This window comes from Crocodylus porosus, unplaced genomic scaffold, assembly GCF_001723895.1.
Source record: "Crocodylus porosus isolate Cpor-Errol unplaced genomic scaffold, CroPor_comp1, whole genome shotgun sequence".
NCBI lineage: Eukaryota > Metazoa > Chordata > Crocodylia > Crocodylidae > Crocodylus > Crocodylus porosus.
The window spans coordinates 5,887,562-5,908,724 of NW_017728944.1; the positions used below are offsets into that span (position 1 = coordinate 5,887,562).

Sequence of the window (21,163 nt, forward strand, 5' to 3'; positions counted from 1 at the left end):
CTGTAGCTTGTCCGGGGTGGGGTTGGAGTACAGAACAGAGCTGCAGCTTGTGTGGGGAGGGGGGAGTGGCTCCCACTGCTGTGCACAGCCCCAGAGGACGTGGGGGCGGGGGGTGCTTCTGTCCCCGGATCTGCATGGGGCAGGGCAGGCTCCCTGGTTGGGGCCAGGACTGCACCGGCCTCTTCACAGCCTGGTCCAGCCTCCCACCAGGCTCGGGGTGGGCGGTAGTGCTCAGAGGGGGCTGTGGGTGGGGCTGCATCCACCCCAAAATTTGCTGTAGCCCTCCCCAAACCCGGAACCACCACTGCCTGCTCCAGCACAGCCTAGCCTAGCCTCCTGCTGGAAAGAGCCTGGCACCACCCCAGTGGCAGCCTGCCCTGCCCTGTGCAGATCCAGGGGGCACACACCCCCATGCCCTCCCAGGATGCATGCAGCAGCAGGAGCCCCCTCCCCACGCACCCCCCCCATCCCTACTCCCTCCTTCACTGCGGGGACCTTTATCTGCCACTGCACTGTCCTGTCCACCACAACAAATTTACCAGCTGCACGCAGCTCTCCAAGCTGCTGGGTTGTGCCTGTGGGATGTGGGCAGCTTGCATGGCAGCAACAGCTGATCAAGGTGAGTCTATCTGTAAGCAGGCTGAAGGCTTCACTGAGGGTGGAGAGCTACAGGGAAGCTCCCTTGTAGTGCTGTACTGTGGCTGCATATGCATGGGGCACTTACTGGCTCCCCCAAGCAAAAAAAAAGCTGTTTTCCGATGCTCTTTATTTTCTTTATATCGGCGCTAATCCAGTATTGGACCAATTCATCAGTGCACCTCTAGTGGTTTCAGTTGTGACTGGTCAAAAACACACTTTCAGATCCTGACTGGCTTTACTAATTCAATAAAGAGGTGTTTTGCAGGGAGTTCTGTATCCAGGTGCCCCTCATCACACAAACAAAGGCCATGTAATTTAAAGAAATAACTTACCAAGGAAGATCTTGTAGCATAGTTCTTAATTCAGACGTAGCTCAAGCTATGGCATACATTTTTCCTGATGTCAGATAGTTTCATCTATCAGTGATCTGGGTTTGAATTTCAAACTAAAAGATCAATATTACTTTTTCATTTTTGCAATAGTCTTCATCTACTTAGAGAGATAGTAAAGCTTCTGGTTGTGGCAAACTGAGGGAGGCTGAGAGCACTTTGAGCTTCTCTGCTGAAAGGTCCTATAGAGTTAGTGAGCGTAGGGGAAGTTGACCGATTGCAAGTAAAATAACTTGTTTGTTTTGTTATGTGTTTTCTTCCATCTAAATCCTCCAGCTGAAATTTATGTGGGGAAATTTGACCTTGGCATCCTCTGAAAAAAAAGACGTGTTGGTGCCATCTCTTGCAGCAGGGCAAGTGGGGACTGTTTCAGTTGAGTTTGTTGCTCCTGCTCTAGAAGGGACCTACACTTCTCACTGGCGGCTGTCACACAAGGGAGAGCAATTTGGGCCCAGGATCTGGTGCAGTATTGTTGTGGATTCCTTCCCAGCCATTGCTTGTCTAGAAAGTAATCAAAAGACTTTTAGTACCAGTCAAAAGGATAACGTTTCCTGTAAAAAAGAGGCAAGTATCCCAAACTGCTGTTTTGACATTATCTGGTATTTTCCTGAGCCCTTTAAAAGGCCATCAGGAAAATACCTTTATTGGTATTAAAAATAATTTTTATTAAGAAAAATCTTTTGGTTTCAGTGGTTTGTTGGTAGTAGCTTTCATTAAGGATTCTTTCAATTATCTGCCCTCCTACCTGTTTCTGATTCTTAAAGTGCAGTAATATGCACTGAAATTTTACTTTCACTAATCCTCATTTCAGTAAAATATAATCAGTGAACTTAAACCTTGCAGGACATATTTCTTGTAATATTTTCATCTACTGTTATAACTTCAGAGTGGGAGGGAGGAGGCCGTTTAATATTATTTTTGCTGTCCCCTGTACAACACAAGTACATGAAATGCAGTCAGAATGCTTCTCAGACTTCTAGTATCCAAGGTACATATATTAGAGGCACATATTTCTTTTTTTTTTGGTTTCTCCAGGTGGCTTACTCATCAGAAGCAGATGCCCAGCAGGCTGTTGAGGTGATGGAACTGGCAGATTTACCAGTACCAGCTATTCCTTTGAAGATTAAAAATCCACACAGTGAGAGAGAGTTTTACATTCCTTCAGTTGATCTCCTTACTGCTCAGGTAAAATACTAGATTTTGGGTGAATAAAGGGCACTTTTCATTAAAAGTATTTTCCTGAATCAGCCAGTTACGGCAACTTGCTGCTGCTGCAGTAGCCAAGGGAATGTCTGGCACCTCCCCTTGTCATATTACACTGTAAAAACTGTTTCGATGATGATGTATGTAGGCCTCCTTGTAGCCTTTCCTTGCCTACTAACAAGAGGGGTAGTTAGGTTATCTGACCAGATACCAATTTAAGATTGCCACCTTTCTGCTATCTGAAACCAAACTAAGTATTTAGAAGAACGGAATGGACTTACAGTATAATAGCCTACTAACATTACACCCTATGTGTAGGTGTACATCACAGGGCCAACTAATGGATATCATTTGGGATTGCCTCCTTTAGGATTTGCTGTCTTTTGAACTGCTGGACATTAACATTGTGCAGGAACTGGAACGAGTGCCCCACAATACACCTGTTGGTAAGAATCTTCTCATCCTAATGTACAGATGCCACCGTTCCAGCTGATACTTGAACAAAAGAGCCTAAAAGTTATTCTGTTGGGTCTGGGTCATTGACAATGGAAGAGCCATTGGGCAACCTGCTCCTAGAGGCTCTACCTTTCAAGGCACCTGTCTTCTCAGGTCCAAATCTTTTCTGTATTTTACTAATCTATCTTTTGCTATAGCCCAAAAAAAAGAATTTGAAAGGCTGCTTGTATTTTCACATTTGGCATACTTTTTTCACCTGCGCTTCACTATGAAAAAAGTAAAGGATTTTTGATAAAGGTTGCTTTTCTTACCAAATTATCTTCTGAGATATATTTGTACTGCACAGACTTTTAGGCTGCTATTTATCCCTAAAAATGGCTAGTTGCTTGAGAACCGGCCACTTGTGAGGCAAGAAATGTGTTTTCTCCTTTAAATAAAATCTTTGTTTCTTTTTTTTCACCTCCAGACATGACTCCATGCATGTCACCTCTACCGCATGATGGCCCCCTGATAGAGAAACCTGGCTTGGGTCAGATAGAGGAGGAAAATGAAGGGAGTGGATTTAAACCACTGCTTGGTAAGCAATGACCCTGGGAGTGCCCAGGAATGTGCCAACTTTCTTTAGACTGATACAAGCTTAAGTTTGTGTAAATAAAAACTGAATTCCATCCTGCTGCCGCGATCAAATGCAGCAATATGTATCTTCAGATACAGGCTGAGTAGCCTTTTTGTTGTCTTAAAATGCAGTGGTAGTCTAAAATAGCTTGGAGGGAAACGCACCAATGCTTTTTCTAATATCTTCAGGTTCAGTCTGCTTTAGTGACATTAAATAAATTTTTGCTTTACTTAATCCTCTTATGGAAAAGCAGACAAAAATGTCTGACTCAGCCTATCATTACTGGTCCACTCCCAGTCATAGATTGCTTGCTTCTTGGAGGTAAAAGACCAGATTCTCAATGGATGTAAAATAACGTGAAGAACCGTGAGAGAATCTTGTCATGACAAGAGGTGCACTGATACATTGATCCATACATATTGTATTGGCACCGTTTTTTAAAAGGAAAATTGACATTATTGGCTATCGGCTTTTTTAGCTAATGTGGCCAATAATGTTGCTGATAAATGCTGCATGCATGCACGTGGCCAGCCTGGCAGCTTGGAGAGCAGTATCCATCTGGTAAGTCTGGCTGGGGGGAGCAGGTGGTGGCCTCTGCAGTGAGGGAGGGATGGGGGCAGGGCACGAAATGAAGCTGGAGCAGCTCATCTGGGGGGCGGGTGGATCCCGCTACTGCATGCATCCCTGGGGGGTCCTTGGGTGTGTACCCCCCAAATCTGTGTGTGGGGTGAGGGTGGGCTGCCCACTGTGGGCCAGGGGCTGCACCAGCCTCTTCCTGGCGGGGGCAGAGGGCTGTGCTAGGGCTGGGCAGCAGCAGTGCTGCAAAGGTGGGGCTATGGTGAATTTTGAAGTGACAACCCCCCACCCTGTAGCCACCCTTCCCAGCACTGCTGCTGCCTGCCCCAAGCGCAGCCCCTGGCTCCAGCCTGCCCTTGCCCTTTGTATACATCCAGGGAACACATACCCCCCATGGTTCCCCTGAGGGTGTGCGCAGCAGTAGGACTCGCCTCCTGTCCCCTGCGCAAGCTGTTCAGTGCTCTCTCCTGCACCATACCTCAGCTGGGCAGTGCCTGCCCCAGCCCCATTCCTTTCCTCACCACCGGGGCTTCAATCTGCCCTTTCCATGCCCCTTCCCTCCCTGCTCTGTCCCCCACATCAGACTTTACCAGCTGGATGCTGTTCTCCAAGCTGCTGGGTTGCGTATCGGCAGTTGGATTGGTATTGGCTGATATGACTCGTTAATAATTGGCCATTGGTATCAGCCCAAAAAATGTCAGTGCACCCCTACTCATGACCTCTCCTATACTCGCTAAGGGAATTCATCCAGAACTTGGAACCTCCTTGCCACATCTGTGCACTGGATTATGCTCATGTACAGCAGTTTCTTTCCCAGAACTGTTCATTCACATTTAAGTGAAGTGAATTCTGGAAAGTATCTATTTTGAGAGAAATGTGTGCGAGCTGTCCAGGGAGTGTTTCATTCAATGTATAGGTAAATGTTCTCATGTAGCCTTGTTAACATACCATCACTTGTAGCTTGCAAAGTTGTCATTGAAATCTGCTGTCCTGCAGATGCTCACATGAAACTGAAGGCTGAACATCCAGTGAACCAGGAGGAGGGGGAGGAAGATATGAGTGGGACTCAGTTTGTCTGTGAAACTGTTATTCGCTCTCTCACGCTGGATGCTGCACCTGACCATCAGCCCCTACAAAGGAAGAAATCTCTGCAGAGTGAGTACTTTATTCTGGCTTCTGGGGCTTTAATGTTGTGTGGCTGAGCATTGGTAGCAAAATACCTCACACTGAAGATTGCTGTGAACTTTTAATTGTTCTGTTTCTTTTATTAGACTCTCTGCAAATGCTACAAGAAGCCTTCAGTTATAATGTCAAAAATGAAGAACCTGTTAAGGAAAAAAGTAGTCCCACTTCCAAACCCCAGCAAACAGAGACAATAGAAGGAAATGAGTTTGGTGAGTGAAGGTTGGGGGTCAGAGTTCCATCTCAGTAACTAAGCCCATGATGAATTCTGTGAGAAGGACTATGAATGTAGGTATGGCAAGAGATTTGGGATGAATGCTGGTCCAAAATTTTTATAGAATTGTATGGAAGTTGATCAGCATCATCAAAAAGTCAGTGTGTCATTAATAAATCTGTACTGTTGTTCTGAACAAATATTTGAAACCAATTTGTGTCTTTAATAATGAAACCAAGATGAGAGGTGTGAGGAGTGGTATTAGTGAACACTTGAATTCCCTGTTCAAGTTGTTGTCTACACTTGGTAGAGCTGGCGCTTACGTTGATGCACCCATCTAGAAGGCAACACATCTTGGCTTTGTGTGAGCAGCTGAGAATTGTGTCAAGATACAGGTTGATCTTAAATTTGAAAATGGGATTAGTTATTGAGTCCTTTGCTGTAATGAGTGTGCCTGGTTTGTGTTTTGAGGTCATCTATATATAATATCATCTATCTAATTTCTGTATCTCCTCACTTTTTTTTCCCTCTGGGCTAAGGTGCTTTTTTTTTAAACCCTGAAGAGTAAGTTGCAGGCTCTATTTGATCTTTGTTACCTTGAAGTTACACTAACTCAGTCACTTTTGGGATGTTTTTCCTCTTTGTAGTACCTAGGAGTATTAGTTTGTCACCTCTGCCCCTCAAGGTTCACTTATAAACCAGGGGCAGGCAATTTTATTTTAGATGGAGGGCTGCTTAATGAGGTATGGTGAGCTTTTGAGGGCTGCATAGATAGTCCTGCCCCTTGACAGTTGCCCCACTCCCTGGTCACCATCTTGGGCATAGAAGTTCCACCCCTAACCCCTGACCTTTGCCACTGGAAGTCCCTCTCCTTGCCCCTGGAAATGCTCCTTTTTGAGAGTGGGGGTTGCCATCTGGAAACCAGAAATAAACAAAGTCATACACAAAAAGTCAAACATCTACTATAACATATTTGAATTTTATTACAAAACATATTTGTATCATGATTTGTTTGTCTGCTGTATATAGAGGTGATTGCATAATAACTCAAATATATTCTTATTCTTGTATATTGCATCTGGGGGGTTGAGGGGTGGCTGTGTGTGAGGGGACAGGGTATGCAGGGTTGAGTGCTGGGTGGTGGGTGTGGGGGCACAGGATATGTGAGGTTATGAGTGCTGGGTGGGGGGCATGGGGACCCCCTATGTACACCCCATGGCACAGAAGCAGGCTGGGGCACTCGTAGCTGGTGTTGGTACCTGGAAGGGCCAGTGCTGCACATTGTGCAGCCCCTGCCAAATGGTCTCTATAGTGGGCACTCTCAGTACCCACACCCATGCGGCAGGGGAGGGAAGTCCCAGGTGCTGGAGCTGGCTGCCTTCACTACCCCAGGTGGCTTCAGCATATGAGGCTTCCCTCCTGTGACACACGTGTGCAGGGGCTGTGTGTGTGCAGTGGGGAGTGTCTGTGATAGAAACTGCCTGGCGTGGGCTGTGTTGCTCACTGCGATGTTCGGTGCTGGCCAAAGCCATGCACAAGTACCCTGAGCACCCCTGCCTGCTTCTGTTGGTGCTGCTGCTGTCTGCCTGCCTGTGCTGCTTGCCATGGATGGAACGTGGTGGGGTCCCCTTCCACCCTCCCTCACACCCACTACACATTTTCCACCCGAGCTCTGTGCTGCCACCTCCCCCCGGACACAGGCTCCATGCTGTCACCAGCCCCAGCTCGATGCTCCGACCCAGCTGCAACTCTGCTTCCCCCCCCCAACTCTGCCCCTGCCACTTTCCCTGCCTGCTGTCCGGAGCCAATGGGACACTGGGGAATCAGAGCACGGCCCTGGTGGCAACAGCAGCCCCCCCCAGAAACTGTGTGCTGGTTGGGCCCCTCTTCCCTTAAGGATAGAAGCAAGGCACAATAAGGTATGTTGGGGGTGGGGGTATATACCTGGGCATCTCGCTGTCACCCTTATAGGTAGAAGGACTAGGCAGAGTACAATTTGTTGATGGACACCATGAATTGGATGAAAGTGTCTGGTGGGCTGGATGTGGCCCATGAGCTGTATTTTGCCTGCCTCTGCTGTAAACAGAGCCACATCTATATAGAGGATGCTAGGCAAGCAGCAAGGACAAAGTGGCGCATTCATTCCCAAGCCGTAGAGTAGTGGTCTCCAACCTTTCAAAGTAGAAGATCAATTCTGGAATTTTAAAAGCAACCCAAGATGTACTGCAGTCCCATTCTCTCCCCCCCCCCGTGTGCCTAGCAGGTAAGGAGGGATGGGGGGAGCAGATTGAGGCAGAGGGAGAAAAAAATATTTGCCCTCCCCTTCCCCCCCAGCAGGTAAGTCTTTGGGGGAAGGGGCAAGGGGAAGAGAAAGGGCTGTTTTGAGCAGATCAAGGTCCCAGCTCTAGCCCTGCTCCCTCCCTCACCATAGGATTCTCGATCTGGCCTTCTCGAGCTAGGCTGGTGGGGCTGGGCGCATGCGCACATGCCCCCAGCCCAGGATCAACTAAAAGAGGCTCCCGGATTCAAAGGTCAAAAAGACTCCCCCATCAAAAGAGGCTCCCCAATCCACTGGTTGGGGACCACTGCCATGGAGTAGTTTAAACAAGGTAGTTTTTCTTGTCAGTTGATAATCTGGCATGTTTATTCTCTTGTGCACATGTAAAATTGGATGATATCCTGTACTTGTTTCTGAGTTTGTAGATGAAAGCTAACTTTGGCAGGCAGGTCATCCAGAGTTAATGGCAAAATTTTAGGTGCGTATTTTTTTTTTTTTTCTCTATTAGAGAAATGTGCCATATCTGAAGGGTCAAATATCAGTGAGGAAACTGATGATTGTGAGGATGAAGAGGAGGATGTGAAAGATGAAGTTCAAAGCCAGGGGTCTTCTGCTTCAGAGGATTATATCATTATCCTTCCTGAGTGCTTTGATACCAGTCGTCCACTAGGGGAGTCTATGTACAGCTCTGCTCTCTCTCAGCCCAGTATGGAAAAAGCATTAGAGACTGATATGGAGGTTCTGGTTCCTGAAGGTGAAGGCCAGCTACAGGTCCAAAATATCAATGATATTTTAACAACTTCACAGACCCTGGACACAGTACCATTGACTCCAGAAGTGGTCGGCACTGTACCTCAACAGCAAAGGTATGAAGGGAGAAATCTGTTTGTGATGTGAACCAAATTATGTTAAATTGTATTCACTTGATTTTAAGCGTTCTGTGGAAGGTCCTGGCCAGTGGAACTGAGCCTTGGGTGCAAACTGACATGGTTTGCAACTGTGCCATAAAAATTTTAAAAGCAATACCCCAGTGATATCCTCAGTTGAGTATCTCCTTGAAAGCCTGTGATGACTATCAAGCAGAAGGTGCAGATGAGGAGAGGGAAGGGATGGTTTTGTTTGGTTTTTGTTTTTATTTTTATAGGGTTTTTCTTCCTTCCCCACCCCTGCCCCCTCCACAGGGATCCATCCTCTCTTCAGATTCACAACATTCAAGAGCCAAGCTTGTCAGCTGCTGAAGAAATCATTTCAACTCCTGTTGATCAAATAAGAGAAGGTATTTACTGGTATAAGCAGTAACTTCCATATGAGATTGCTTCTTCCATTGCTTACACACAGCAAATTTTGGAAACCACTGTCAAAAGGAAAAACTATAGTGCTAAACCAAGTACCAAATGCTAAAGATTAGTCCATGTAGTTAATGGTACTTGTTAAAAGTAATCTGCTCCAAAAAATTTAAATATTTTGAAAGAAAAGGCAGGAAGGCAGTATGCTAGCTCACAAGCAGAATGGCACTTTGAAAAGCAGACAGATCATTTATATATAAATCTTATAAAGCTAATGGCTATCTTCTTGTTTAGCAAAGAAATGTGCCTCAAATGTTGAGCAAAGAAGTGTGCCTGAGGGGAGGGACTTAATTAAGCACAAGTATAATGGTTTGGTGCATCACCTCAAAACAAGATCTATTTGCAAAGAGTAGAATGGAAGATGCGAAGAAGACTTTAGGAGAAAGTGGCAAATGAAGCCTTGAGCTTGGCTAAAGGGTGTAAGCAGAAAGAGCAGAAGGGTGTAAGGCACTGAGGTAAGACTGCACAAAGTCAGCTGTAGTGAGGGCTAGAATTATTTTTAGGGCCTTGGAGGTCATAAGACGCTTTAACAATTTTGTGAACTTGTATGGCACTTGCATAACTGCATTTTTGGCACTTCAGGTGCAGTTTGGATTTCTCCTAATTATGATTGCCCTGCATTTCATAGTTTCATAGATGTTGGAGTTGGAAGGGACCTATTAGATTATCAAGTCTGACCCCCTGTCCAGAATGAGTTCCTTTCTTGAACGTGTCCAGTAGTCTGCACCACTGACTGTGTATGTGCCAAAGGAAACTGAATTAGCCAGCCATATGTGGAATGCTGGTAAATTCTGAAAAGTCATTTTAAAAAAAACCAAAAAAACCTCAAACTGACTAGTGAGTGTTCTGATACCAAAGGGGGAATACCATCCTATTTTTTGTATAGTCTGGTAGTGATGGCACTTGTTCCTGAAGCAGGTCTACTGGGCAGCCACAAGGAGAAGGTATGTGGGCCCAGGAAGGAAGAGATGGCTTAGTGAAGTGGACATTGCCCTAGGAAGAAGGTCTTGTGTTCCAGCTTGGGCCTCTGTTTCCAGTGAGTTAGAAACTTTCCCAGGGCTGCTTCTCCATTTATTTTTTTAATTGATGAATGTTAAATACAACATGTAGTGCCCAGCTGTTCTTGCCAATAGTCTGGCTTAAAAGGTGAAAAGGCTACTCTTCTCTTTCCCAGCCACCACCACATTGGTGCTAGTGGAATCCAGCCTCTGGATAAATGCCAAAAATTGCTGTTACTTGGATACACAGGTCTGATATAGGCATGTGAAGGTGAATTAGAATATAGACTCCTAGAGTACCTAATTCCATGTAGTAGGACTAATAAGGCTGGTTGAATATGTGACTTGTTTTGTTCCTAAGAGACATTCATTTCTTTCATTCTCCTTTGATTATGATCTATATAGCTGTATTACCATTTACCAGGTATCTTGACTTTTGTTTTCTGTACATTAAACTTCAGGAGAGGCTGTTTCATGGTGCTTAAGAACACGTATACTAGTTGCACATGAACTCTAGGAATGTTGTTTACTCATTTCTATTCACCTTCACCTATTGCATCTCTAGCATGACTATTAGATGCACCTGTTCACTTGTTTTTGATTTCTCTTCTAGAGCCCAGAACTGAAGATTTTCTTGAAACGGAGCCTTTAGAAAACATAAATAATAAATCGAAGTTCCCAGAATACTCAAGGTAATGAAATGGAGATCCATCATGGTTTCAAAAGTGTGCCTTGACTTCCTTTTGAGCCAAGAACTGCTTCATTCATTTGAGCAAGTACAAAAGGGGACTGCTTTTTTTAAAAAAAAAAAAATTTAAGCTCTCCTTGTAGCCTGTGGAGACGGAGGTGAAACAACATGTATTATCAAAGTTCTGTTCCATGTTTTGGCAATTGTTGATCAATTATTTAGGACTAGGCTTTCAAAATAGTTAATATTTAAATATTTAAATTTAAGGGTCCAGAGTTGCTGAGAACTGAATCTTGCTCTCTTGCTTATGTGCTTCTATTGGAGCTGAATTCTCTTGAAAATCCAGTTTGTTTCCTAAGAGTTTGGTAAAGACCAGTAGACCTTAAAGATTTAAAATAAGACCTGGTGAGAATGAATATGCTCTGCTTAGGAGCAAGAGTGGCACAATCTAAATGCAATACAGGCATTCTGTTGGGTAGAATAGTTTGAGTAAAAGAGAACCAGTACAGACCAGAAATATTGGTCAGTCTGGGTGTTCTTTTGAAGGTGTTTTGATAGGCTGTATATCTACATATAACTCTTACAAATCTCTCTGGCTGGGTACACTTACTGCTCTGCATATAGTAGTTACATTTTGGGAAGGTTAGTTTTGGAAAAGTTAAATGAATTTTCATAAAAACACATTCCTGATAGAAATAGGCTGAACTTCAGAACTCTTTATTTTATTCGCATAATGCCATATCTTTCTCCATTTTATTACTAAAATGTTTCATATCTACCGATTGGGTGAAATGCATGCTTGACTGACACCAAATACATTTTTTCCACAGACATCCCCAGGGAAACAGCATTGCAGGAGGGCTTGTTAAAGGGGCTTTGTCTGTTGCTGCTTCTGCCTACAAAGCACTGTTTGCTGGACCACCCATTGTAGAACAGGCAAGTCTCTGCCTCAAAACTAAAAATACTGTGAAATCTGTGAATTTGTTAAAATTCTGCATAGGGTTCATTTTCAGTGCAAAAACTCGTACTTTTTTAGCAGCAAAATACTAAATGGTAACTCCTTTCAACTGCAGCTTTAGTCACCACTTCATTGTTTACATCTTTTGGAAAGCCAAGTAATCTTAGCAGATGATTAGACTCCAGTTCAAATAGTGAAGGGATCTGTTTCCCAGCCGTTGCTTAGAACAGTTTCTGTCATGTTGTGAAGAATTAATAGTAGCAAATTTTGGTGGGCATCCAGATCTCATTGGGGCCTTTCTGTTGATTGAATCAAAGGTTTTAAGTCAATGATGGCCATGTAAAAATTTCAGTGTTGCTCATGGCACTTTTTTTGTAGCTATCTAGCAACAAAAATCAGATCCGTTGCATCTTTGAGAGGTATAAAACTACATTGGCACTTGAATAGAATCTCAACAGATTGGAAAATGAATCTATTAAGGAGAAGGCAGGCAAGGATCTTCCCAGCTATAGACAGGAGTGCCATACCACAGTAATTGCTGTAAACCAATCTGTGCTCTTCTTGAATATGGTAACAGTTCTAGAATCTATTCATGTTTCCATTTTTTCCTAATAACATATAGTTGGGGCGAGAGCTTTTTTCCACCTTGCTTATCAGTTTCAGTTAGTATTCCATCAGGACCACAGTGTTTTATTCTTAATCTTCTTAATGGCTTTCAAAGTCTCTTCAGAAGTTAGTGGATCTGAAAGGTGGATCTAATGAGGCATTGTGGAATGGCTTTGATATTGTCTTCAACATTAGAATCTCTTGAAAGTGCCCTTTCCACCTTCATTGATGGTGCTGTCTCTTAAAGACTGTTGCCTTTTTAAAGCTGCCTTATAAAGACTGTGTTCCATTCTTGGACCTCAGAGGGACAGCTCTCTGTGTGCTTGGCCCATAGATGGCTTTGGTTGTGCTGAAGAAACTCTGCATGTCATAGCTGTCAGCAAACTTCTTGGATTTCTTGTGTTTTCTCCTCCCATCACTTGTTCTTTCACTCTCGAATTTTTCCTTTGGGTCTAGACTTTAATGTGATAAATGTCTTACTTTTGCTTGGAGTTGATGTTTTTCTGCCATACTTTGAAGATGCTCATGTTTGTGTCAAAGAAAACTTGACTTTCCCTATCCTCATTAAATCACAGTCTTCGCACACCTTGTCTTCCCAGTGATCAAAGGTGTCAAGATCATCAGCAAGGCCAGAGTTTGTCACTGAGGTATTGCTGTAGATTCTCACTTTTAGCAGGGTCTTTCAAGCACTCCATACTCAAATTCTTGCTTGGCTGCTGCTTTTATTTGTCATTTTGGGGTAGCATGAATGCACATGATGGAACATATAAAACGATGATCCATCCAGCTGTCTGTCTTCTGTGCTGCTTGTATTTCTGGTGATATGGACGTTATGGAAATTCTGGGCACGCACTATGACGTATAACCAGTATCTATGATGTCTTTTACTTGTTTTGGTGGACTAAGGCATTTGTGATGAGATCATGATCCAAACGCTTGCTCAGGAGAAAAATTCCATTTGAATTGACCTTTCCCACGCCTTCCTCTCCAAGTGTTCCATTCTGTAGCTCAGAGTCTTTGTCCACACTAGCATTGAAATCACCAAGAAAAAATTATCCATTTTTGGAACAGATGATAGATCTTGCTCAGGTTTAGAATAGTGTTCTTCTTTTGTTTCATCTTCATCACAAGTTGGGGTGTATGTGATGGTGACTGTTGCATATTGTCTGCTGGTCAGTTGAAGATGAATAGCCCCGAGCTGCTCACTGAGTAACAATCTTGGTCTTGAAAGCAGAACCACTGCTATGGATGTATCTGTCTTTCAGCCTTTCCTTTACAAAAAAAATGGTGTACCCATTGCCACGTTCTGTCAGCTGTCCCACTCCTGCGCATCATGGTCTGCACATCATGGTCTCACTAAGTATAGCAATGTCAGTATCAAATCATGCAAGTCTCTGGCCACAAGTGCTGTTCTTTGCTCCAGTTGATCACTGTTAGGGTTGTCTATTGGGGTGTGGATGTTCTAGGTTGCAAACGTCATTATTTGATTTGGACTGCAGGTAGCGATCCTACTGGATGCATTTTTCCAGTCAGGTGAAATGTCTGACAGACTGCTTTAGGGCACCTTTTCTAGCCCTCTGCCAGTACAGTGTGAGCAGAGTGGATCCTAAATAGTCCTGTTCAGTCATGATCACAGCTGCCAAATTGTACACGTACATGTATCTTGGTTCTAAGTACAAAAACAGCCATCATACAGTCATCATCTGTGTATGTCTGACTAGGGGTTTTAAGTAATCACTAGCACCTGCCCCCATTGCTGCTTATCCATCACCATAGGACCTGGTATTGAAAGAAGATTCCTGCACAGTTTCATTTTAAGATGGGGATGCTGTTTGTTGCACATCAGCAACCATATGATACTTTCCTTATAGAATAAGAAACCTTAATTTGATAGCAAGGAAAATCTAGACAACTGGAGGTTTCTGTTCCACTGCAGCCTTCTTCCACCTTTGCAGCCACTGTGAAGTATTCTTGCTTCATCTGACTGTTCTGCCATTGAAGACCCTTTTAAATTGTTTTTATTTTTGGGTCACTGTTAGTCTGGAAACCTTGCTTTTGACCTTGCTGCCATGGGTGATCTTACCAGGAGTTCAGAACTCCAGGTGGCATTGCTTAGGGTCATTGGTAGCACACAGGCTTCTCCTTGGAGACATTGTGATCCTTGGAGATGCATTTTAAAATGCAATCACATTTTCCAGCCTTGTCAGCATAACAATGAGGGTGGAGTGGGGGTGGGGAAAGAATATCATACCCTTATTTGATAAAGTTATGTTGGCATGTATTCCATTACTGGGTAGACCAGTGGTCCTCAACCTTCTAGGCCCTTTGGCAGGATGTTGGGCCAGCCTTATGAGCTCTCCCAACCCCATGTGCAGGTCTGTGTCATCAGATCTGCAGGGCTCTGCACAGGTTGGGCAATTTTGCAATGGAGAAGCAGTGGCAGTATTTAATTGTTGTGGCTTACAGAGTGCTGTTGGCCTGAGGTTGAGCACTATAGCTATAGATGCCACTTATACTCCCAAAAGCTTTTACTACTAGAAGCTGCATCTCTGCTAAGGAGGTCTGCTGATCTGTCTGTATTAATTCAGTTGTGCCAGTGGTTCTTTCTAGTCAGGTCACCTCCTGTAACTTTTTTTGAATTTGACAATGCTGCAATTGAGAATCACTGTAATGCTGAGTCAGGTCCCATAGAGTGTCATTCAGTTACCAACCCAAGTCCAAAGGCATACATCACAGCACCTTTGAAACCAGAGGCAGCATTTTTTTATACTGTTTTACAGTAGGGCTCTGAGGCTCTGTGTTATTACTAAAAAGAATTTGTAAAACATAGGATCATGTTTGTAAATTATATAGCTATAGATTTTACACTGAAACTTCAAAGCTGCTTTGCCTGTCCTAGCCAGTGTCATGTAGATATTTTATTGTCCTCAAGCACTCTAATCAAAAGCATTTTGTGGTAAAGTGATTGCACACACCAATAACCAAACTCTTCATATAATGGGTTTCTCCCGTAGAGAACTCTGTTTTAAAAAAATATTAAAAGGACAGAATAAGGGACAGGATACCTCCCTGTCCCCCAAGCTACCTAAATTTGTGGTTCTTAATTTGGGTGCTGTTTCTACCACTGCAGCCATGTGGAAATGTACCACATGTCTCCTGCAGAACTAGATCAGGAAATAGTTATAGTAAGAGTGCCTGTCATCTGTCCCATGTACCTCTTTCCAGGAGACAGTGTATGGGGTCAGACTGGGAAGGACTGCAGTAAGAGTGGGCACTCTTGCCATACCCATTTCCTGATTCGGCTCTCTAGGAAGCATGTGACACACTTGAAAGGGTTTTGTAGTACCCTGGTTGAAAAACACTAAGCTATGCCAACAAAGCCCTTTTAGCTAGAATAATAGAAAAGTAGGGCTGAAAGGGACCTCATAAGGTCACCTAATCCAACCTCCTACTCAAGCCAGGAATATCCCTACCCAAACTGTCACATACAAGTGTTTTTGTAGCCCAGTGGTTCTCAACCTTTTTGGACCTTAGGTAGTCTTTCTTCCTTATCTCTTGTGAATTTATTGGCATCCAATTTCAAATACCTAATTTATAGGTTACTGTACGTACTTCCTTGCAGAGGGGCCTGGCATTTAGGATGGGGGAATCTCTAGGCAGCAGCAAGCCTGAGCCTGCACTTACCTGCTTAGTTTATCTATTTATCTCCTAACACCTCACCCTGGTTGAGAATCACTGGTCTAACCTATTCATTACACTGCAGAGACAATGCTGTCATACACCTACTGTAATCTAAAGACATCAAGAACACCATAATCTGTTACAGATAAATTAGGAGGGCACTGTCAGTGTTCTGAGTTGTCCTGAGCCAGGAAATTTTAAAATCAGTTGAAGTATTTTGAATTGAAAAAATGTTCTTTCTCTCTCCTCTTCTCTCTCTCCTTTTTAAGCAGCCTACAGCAACAGAAGAGCAGACTGCCACTCTCTTAGCCAATCTGTGTGAGATGGGATTCTGTGACAGGCAGCTAAATCTGAGACTGCTGAAGAAACACAACTATAATATGGTGCAAGTAGTAACGGAATTGCTGCAGATCAATAACAGTGACTGGTATGGCAGCAGATACTGAATCTTCCTGGTGGCAGAAGCACCCATTCTTGAGCAGACTCTTATTAAACACCACAGCAGCAGCAGGCTATTCCTCAGTTTCCTTCTGTTTTGGGGCTGTTTGGGTAGAAGCATTTAAGTTTTAATTTGTCATACGCTTGTTGATTCCTTCACTGAAATCTTAAATGCAGCACTTGTCACAGCAGTTCTATGAACCAGACCAGAATTTTAACTTTACTTTAGACACCAGATAGGTAGGAGAAAAGTTTTAAAGTCTGATTTGATACTAAATCCCTTTGTACCTGGGAGTCAAGTAGAATGATTTTAAATTTCAGGACAAATGAGAACGTCCCCTTTTTTATTGTGTGCAAGATACTTTTAAACAGGTGGAAGCTTTATGTTGTTGACCATAATGTGAACAAGCATAGGGAAAGAAGCCAGACATTGCTGTAAAATCTCGCCTTATCTGTAAGATTTGTCCACAGCTAGCAGAATGTCACTTGTAGTGACAGTTTAAGTAATTGATTTTTTTTCTAATGCATGATGGTACTGTAACGATAGACTATATACATACATAAAAAGCATACTAAACACTTCTTTAAAAAATGTTCACACAAGACAAACCATGTCAATTTTTTTTTTTTTCAAATGCTGAAACCTAATGTTAATTTAAACTTAATGCATTAAAATAGTGCATTGGAATGAACTATGACACTAATTCACCAGCAGCTGTTGCATATTGCTAGTAACGATTGTACAAGATTTATCTTCAGCAAAATACAGCCCATATAAAATATTACTAAAAATGGAATATAAGGCTTATACATATGTTTTAAGAATCCTTGGGACTCTCTGCAGAGTGAAGGTTTGACTGTTGTTTTCTCTAAATTATTGCAGTGCAGACCTTTTGATTGTTTGATATTATAGAGAAAACTTGAATGTGTAAAAGCCTGTACTGGGGTGGGGGAAGGTGAACTCAAGTAATAATTGGGAATGAGGGAGGGAGCATCAGAGGTGGGATTTTGGTTAAGTTTATGTACAAAAAGGCAGTAAACTCCAGGAGCATCAACTGTTCAGTCTCTTATCATGGACCAGGCTATCAATATATTTCTGGAGATCTGGCCCACTCTTTCGTGGGTGCCATTCTGGTTTGGATAGTATTTGATACAGCTGGAAAATTCCCATTTAAACACATAGCAAGGTCAGGGTTTGATTCCTGTAATCCTCAAGAAACCATTAACATATACTACTCTGCAGTGGCATGCCAGCAGATCATACCTTGGAACCTGGATCTGGCAGTAGTGTTGGCTACATTAGTTGAGGAGAAAAATTCACCAATTGCAGCGCAATTAAAACCACTAATAATTAAAATGTATTAAATCCTGATCACTGCAAGTTCAAAGTAAGGTGTTGCTATTTTGACAGGGTTTTGCTAAGTCTGTATCAGTATTGTGATTGATTAAATGATCATTAACTGTAAAATAAACTGAAAAGATCTGTAATGTAGTCCTTTAAAAGATGCATATTTTCTTCAATTACTTTAATGGTGTCATACAGTTTTGTTTTAATTTTTTTTATAGAAGTGCAAGACAACATGCTGTTTAAATGGGTTTTTTTTTTAATATTTTACAGAAAATACTCCTTCCCAGTATACTTTTCTCTGCATTGGACCAGATTTAGATAATTCCATTACTTGACAAATTTTGTTTGTCTTAACACTTCTCTATTACTTACATACAGCACTTGTCCCAGCCTATGCAAAACCTGTCCCTAACCACTGTTGCTTTCACTGACAGAAGAATAAGGAGGATGACCTGTAATACCTGGCAAACCATTTTGCCAGGGAGGCATCTTATTTGACTAGGATTGCCCAGCAAGCAGTTCTTCTTGTTTTATGTACCTTTACACTTACTTTTTATTTTTCCATTTGAGCTGTTTCACATAATAAAACACTAAAGTATTTGTAATAAATGGATTTATTGCAGTTATAAATGTCAGTATTTCAAAGGCTCTTTAGTTTTTACCCACAGCCAAATGCTTGGGTTACTTTTACCATTACAAATCTAAGCTCTTCTCTTGTAGCCTGGTGATTTATTTTATATATATATATTTTTTTAGGTTAAAAAAATGCTAGAATTCAAGGTATGTTTCTGTTGGCTTTGTATATTTTGTTAATGAATGCATGATATATTTATAATACTCTATAGTGCAAATAAAGTCTCTGTATATTATTTAGAATAAGCACTTTAAAGTCTTCAAATGTGATGGGAAGAAGAGGAGGAAAATCTCTCAATCATAATAATAAAAATGTTTTTTTCTTTTTCCCTTCTTCCTGTCTGCTTGTCCAACCTGTTTGCTAGTTAACATGGGGGGGGTGGGGGCGGTACGATCCTTCCTGCCTTAAGTACAGTATTGGTATTTCGGCATTAGAGGGTCTTAATTTTCATTTAATTTAGCATACCCTTTTAACAAAAAGGCACCAGGTTAACAAAAAGTATATATCAGTCCCTCTAGTCTTGTAACAGTCCCTTGGTTAACTTGCATAACCTTATTCTATTTGTGTATAAAATTGGACATTATTCTTGTCCTGGGGCAGAGAAGTCACTTAGCTAGCTCAGACTATCACACTCACTTTGTGCCCTAGGGCCAGATCTGGACTGTGGGGCTCTCTGAGCTGGATCCAGCTTGGGGCATGGGGTGGCTTCAGCTTGAGGCATATAGTGACAACAGCCCCAGCTCTGATGCAGGCAGCTCTGGCATTGGGCAGGTGGCAAGGCCAGCACTTGAGGAGGTAGGGCCACAGCAGTAGCAATATACAAAGCATGCAGAGAGTAACTGGGGCTCTATCAGCCCTTACTTGACCTCCTGCTGCCACTGACCATATCCACAACTCCAGATTCTGTAGTAGTTTTGGGTTGGTTTGGGGTGGGGGGTTTTTTAATATCTAGCAGAACTGTAAATCAGGAATCTTACTTTTCCTTCTCTAATATACTGTATTTACTTGATTCTAAGACCAGAATCTTCCTGCCCCCCCCCACTTTTAACGGTTGGTGGGGGGAGCCGTTACTCTTAAAATTGCATGGGGAGGAAAGGGTGTGGGGCAGGTGTCTGCTATGGCTCAGGCACCAGCCCTATCTGGGGTTAGGGACATAACTGCAGCTACTAACTACCCCACCCTGCCATCTGCCCCTGCTGCCTCTTTCCCTTCCATCTCACCCCTTGTAAGCAGCCTCTGCTCTCCTGCTTGGCCCTTTTCTCCCCTCCCCCCAGCATTACCCTTGCTCTGTGCCAACAGGCTTCAACCATGCTTCAGACTGGGGAACAGGGCCCCAGCCACCCCATAGTAACAGCAACACTCAGTGCCCCAGGCCAGACTAGCAATGGATCCTGCCAGCAGGTTACAAGGGTAAAAGGAGAGAAGGACAAAGTGCCTAAGGACTATAGGAGAGGGCAGGCCCAAGCTGGGGGCAAGTTGCATATATAAACAGTTGATCTCTCCTTTTTCTCATGCAGAAACTCCCATTCATTTTTCACTCACCCCTTGCCCATTCCTCTCATGCCCAGGGCATACCAAGTTTATTCACTTGTGTCAAGCTGGAAGCATTACAGAATAGAGTCAAGCAGCTACTTTCTAGAAGACAGAAATCAAATAATTAAATTTGTGTTAGATTCAACTAAATTATTTAAAGGTTTAACTAAATGCTACACCCATACCACCCATTTCTGTACCTTATGGTGGCCTGTGTAGCAGTGGGGGGCAGGCTGCCCCTCTTCAGCAGTGGTGGGGGATGAATCAGAGGTGGCCAACATTTATAGATTTTTTTTTTTTCATACACAGCATCTAATTATCGGGGGGGGGGTGTTGTTTTCAATTTAAGTAAATATGGTATGTTCTGTTTGACTTACAGTTATGACCTATGCTGGTCAAGTAAGAAAGTGCTATGAAAGCTTCCTGCTGCTGAGCAACTCTTTTTACATAAGTTTACAGCTAGCACAGCAGTAAAAAAAAGATGCATTCTGTAGCCCTCTGCGTAGTCTACAGAAGTGGTTAGTTAGGGTGTTGTACCTAGGGGCAGTGCAACAGTAGACAATTAAAAGCTCTGATGTAGCCAATGTAAAACACATGAGCTAGAACATGGGTGGTCAGTCTCTGGCATGTGTGCCATGAGGCAGATAGGGGAGGGAGCACAGTAGCACAGAGCAGGGCAACAGATTGGGTAAGGGAAGGGGGGCGGGGGGCAGAGTGCAGAGCTTCCCTTATGGCACATCGGCCAAAAAGGTTAGAGAATAAGAATATGGGCACAGTAGAATTATACCTGTGGATGCCACTGCCATGGATCCTTTAGACACCTCTTCCTTTCCCTACACCTGTGAGTCTCAACCAGGATGCGTGGCACACTGACCGGGGGTGCCGTGAGGTCCTTACAAGGGTGCCCACCGTGCAATGTTAGCTCAGTAGTCAAATGATAGAGATTGAAAAAAAGAAATCCAGTGTCAAAACTCTTCTCTGTTGTGGTTCTTCTAAACCCTTTGCTACAGAAGACTTGTTCTTGTATTTTTCTGTAGTCAAAGAACCTAAAGAAAGCTAATAGCTGGCATTTTGCGACATGACCTGAGATCCAAAAGGCAGAGAGCCATTGACCACAATATGCTTCTAGCTTTGTCTTGGTCAAGTCCATTTCTTCCCTCGCAACTAAGGTGGCCACCATAGAAGACAGTCCAGTTTTCTGCTACTCTGTCCTCCGTTAATATGAAACCCGATGCCTTTTATGTTCTCTGTTTTTCTCTTCAAGTAGGGTGGCCGTTATAGAAGACAGTCCAGTTTCATAGTTTCTAGGGTCGGAAGGGACCTGAGCAGATCATCTAGTCTGACCCCCTGCCATGGCAGGAAAGAGTATTGGGGTCAAAC

General features: G+C 43.2%; 1 protein-coding gene across 3 annotated transcripts in view; it reads left to right on the forward strand.

Annotated features, from left to right (window-relative positions):
• NBR1 (NBR1, autophagy cargo receptor) overlaps positions 1–18,583 on the forward strand; it is a 32,945-nt gene extending 14,362 nt beyond the window's left edge. For all 3 annotated transcript variants that reach the window (XM_019550490.1, XM_019550488.1, XM_019550489.1), the window contains 11 exons: positions 1,305–1,592; positions 2,064–2,213; positions 2,602–2,677; positions 3,154–3,264; positions 4,876–5,034; positions 5,151–5,273; positions 8,062–8,419; positions 8,735–8,829; positions 10,511–10,589; positions 11,416–11,521; positions 16,100–18,583. In XM_019550490.1, coding sequence (XP_019406035.1) covers positions 1,305–1,592; positions 2,064–2,213; positions 2,602–2,677; positions 3,154–3,264; positions 4,876–5,034; positions 5,151–5,273; positions 8,062–8,419; positions 8,735–8,829; positions 10,511–10,589; positions 11,416–11,521; positions 16,100–16,276 — 1,722 coding nt within the window. In that variant the 3' untranslated portion in view covers positions 16,277–18,583. The remainder of the gene's footprint in view (positions 1–1,304; positions 1,593–2,063; positions 2,214–2,601; positions 2,678–3,153; positions 3,265–4,875; positions 5,035–5,150; positions 5,274–8,061; positions 8,420–8,734; positions 8,830–10,510; positions 10,590–11,415; positions 11,522–16,099) is intronic.
• The last annotated feature ends 2,580 nt before the right edge of the window (positions 18,584–21,163 follow it).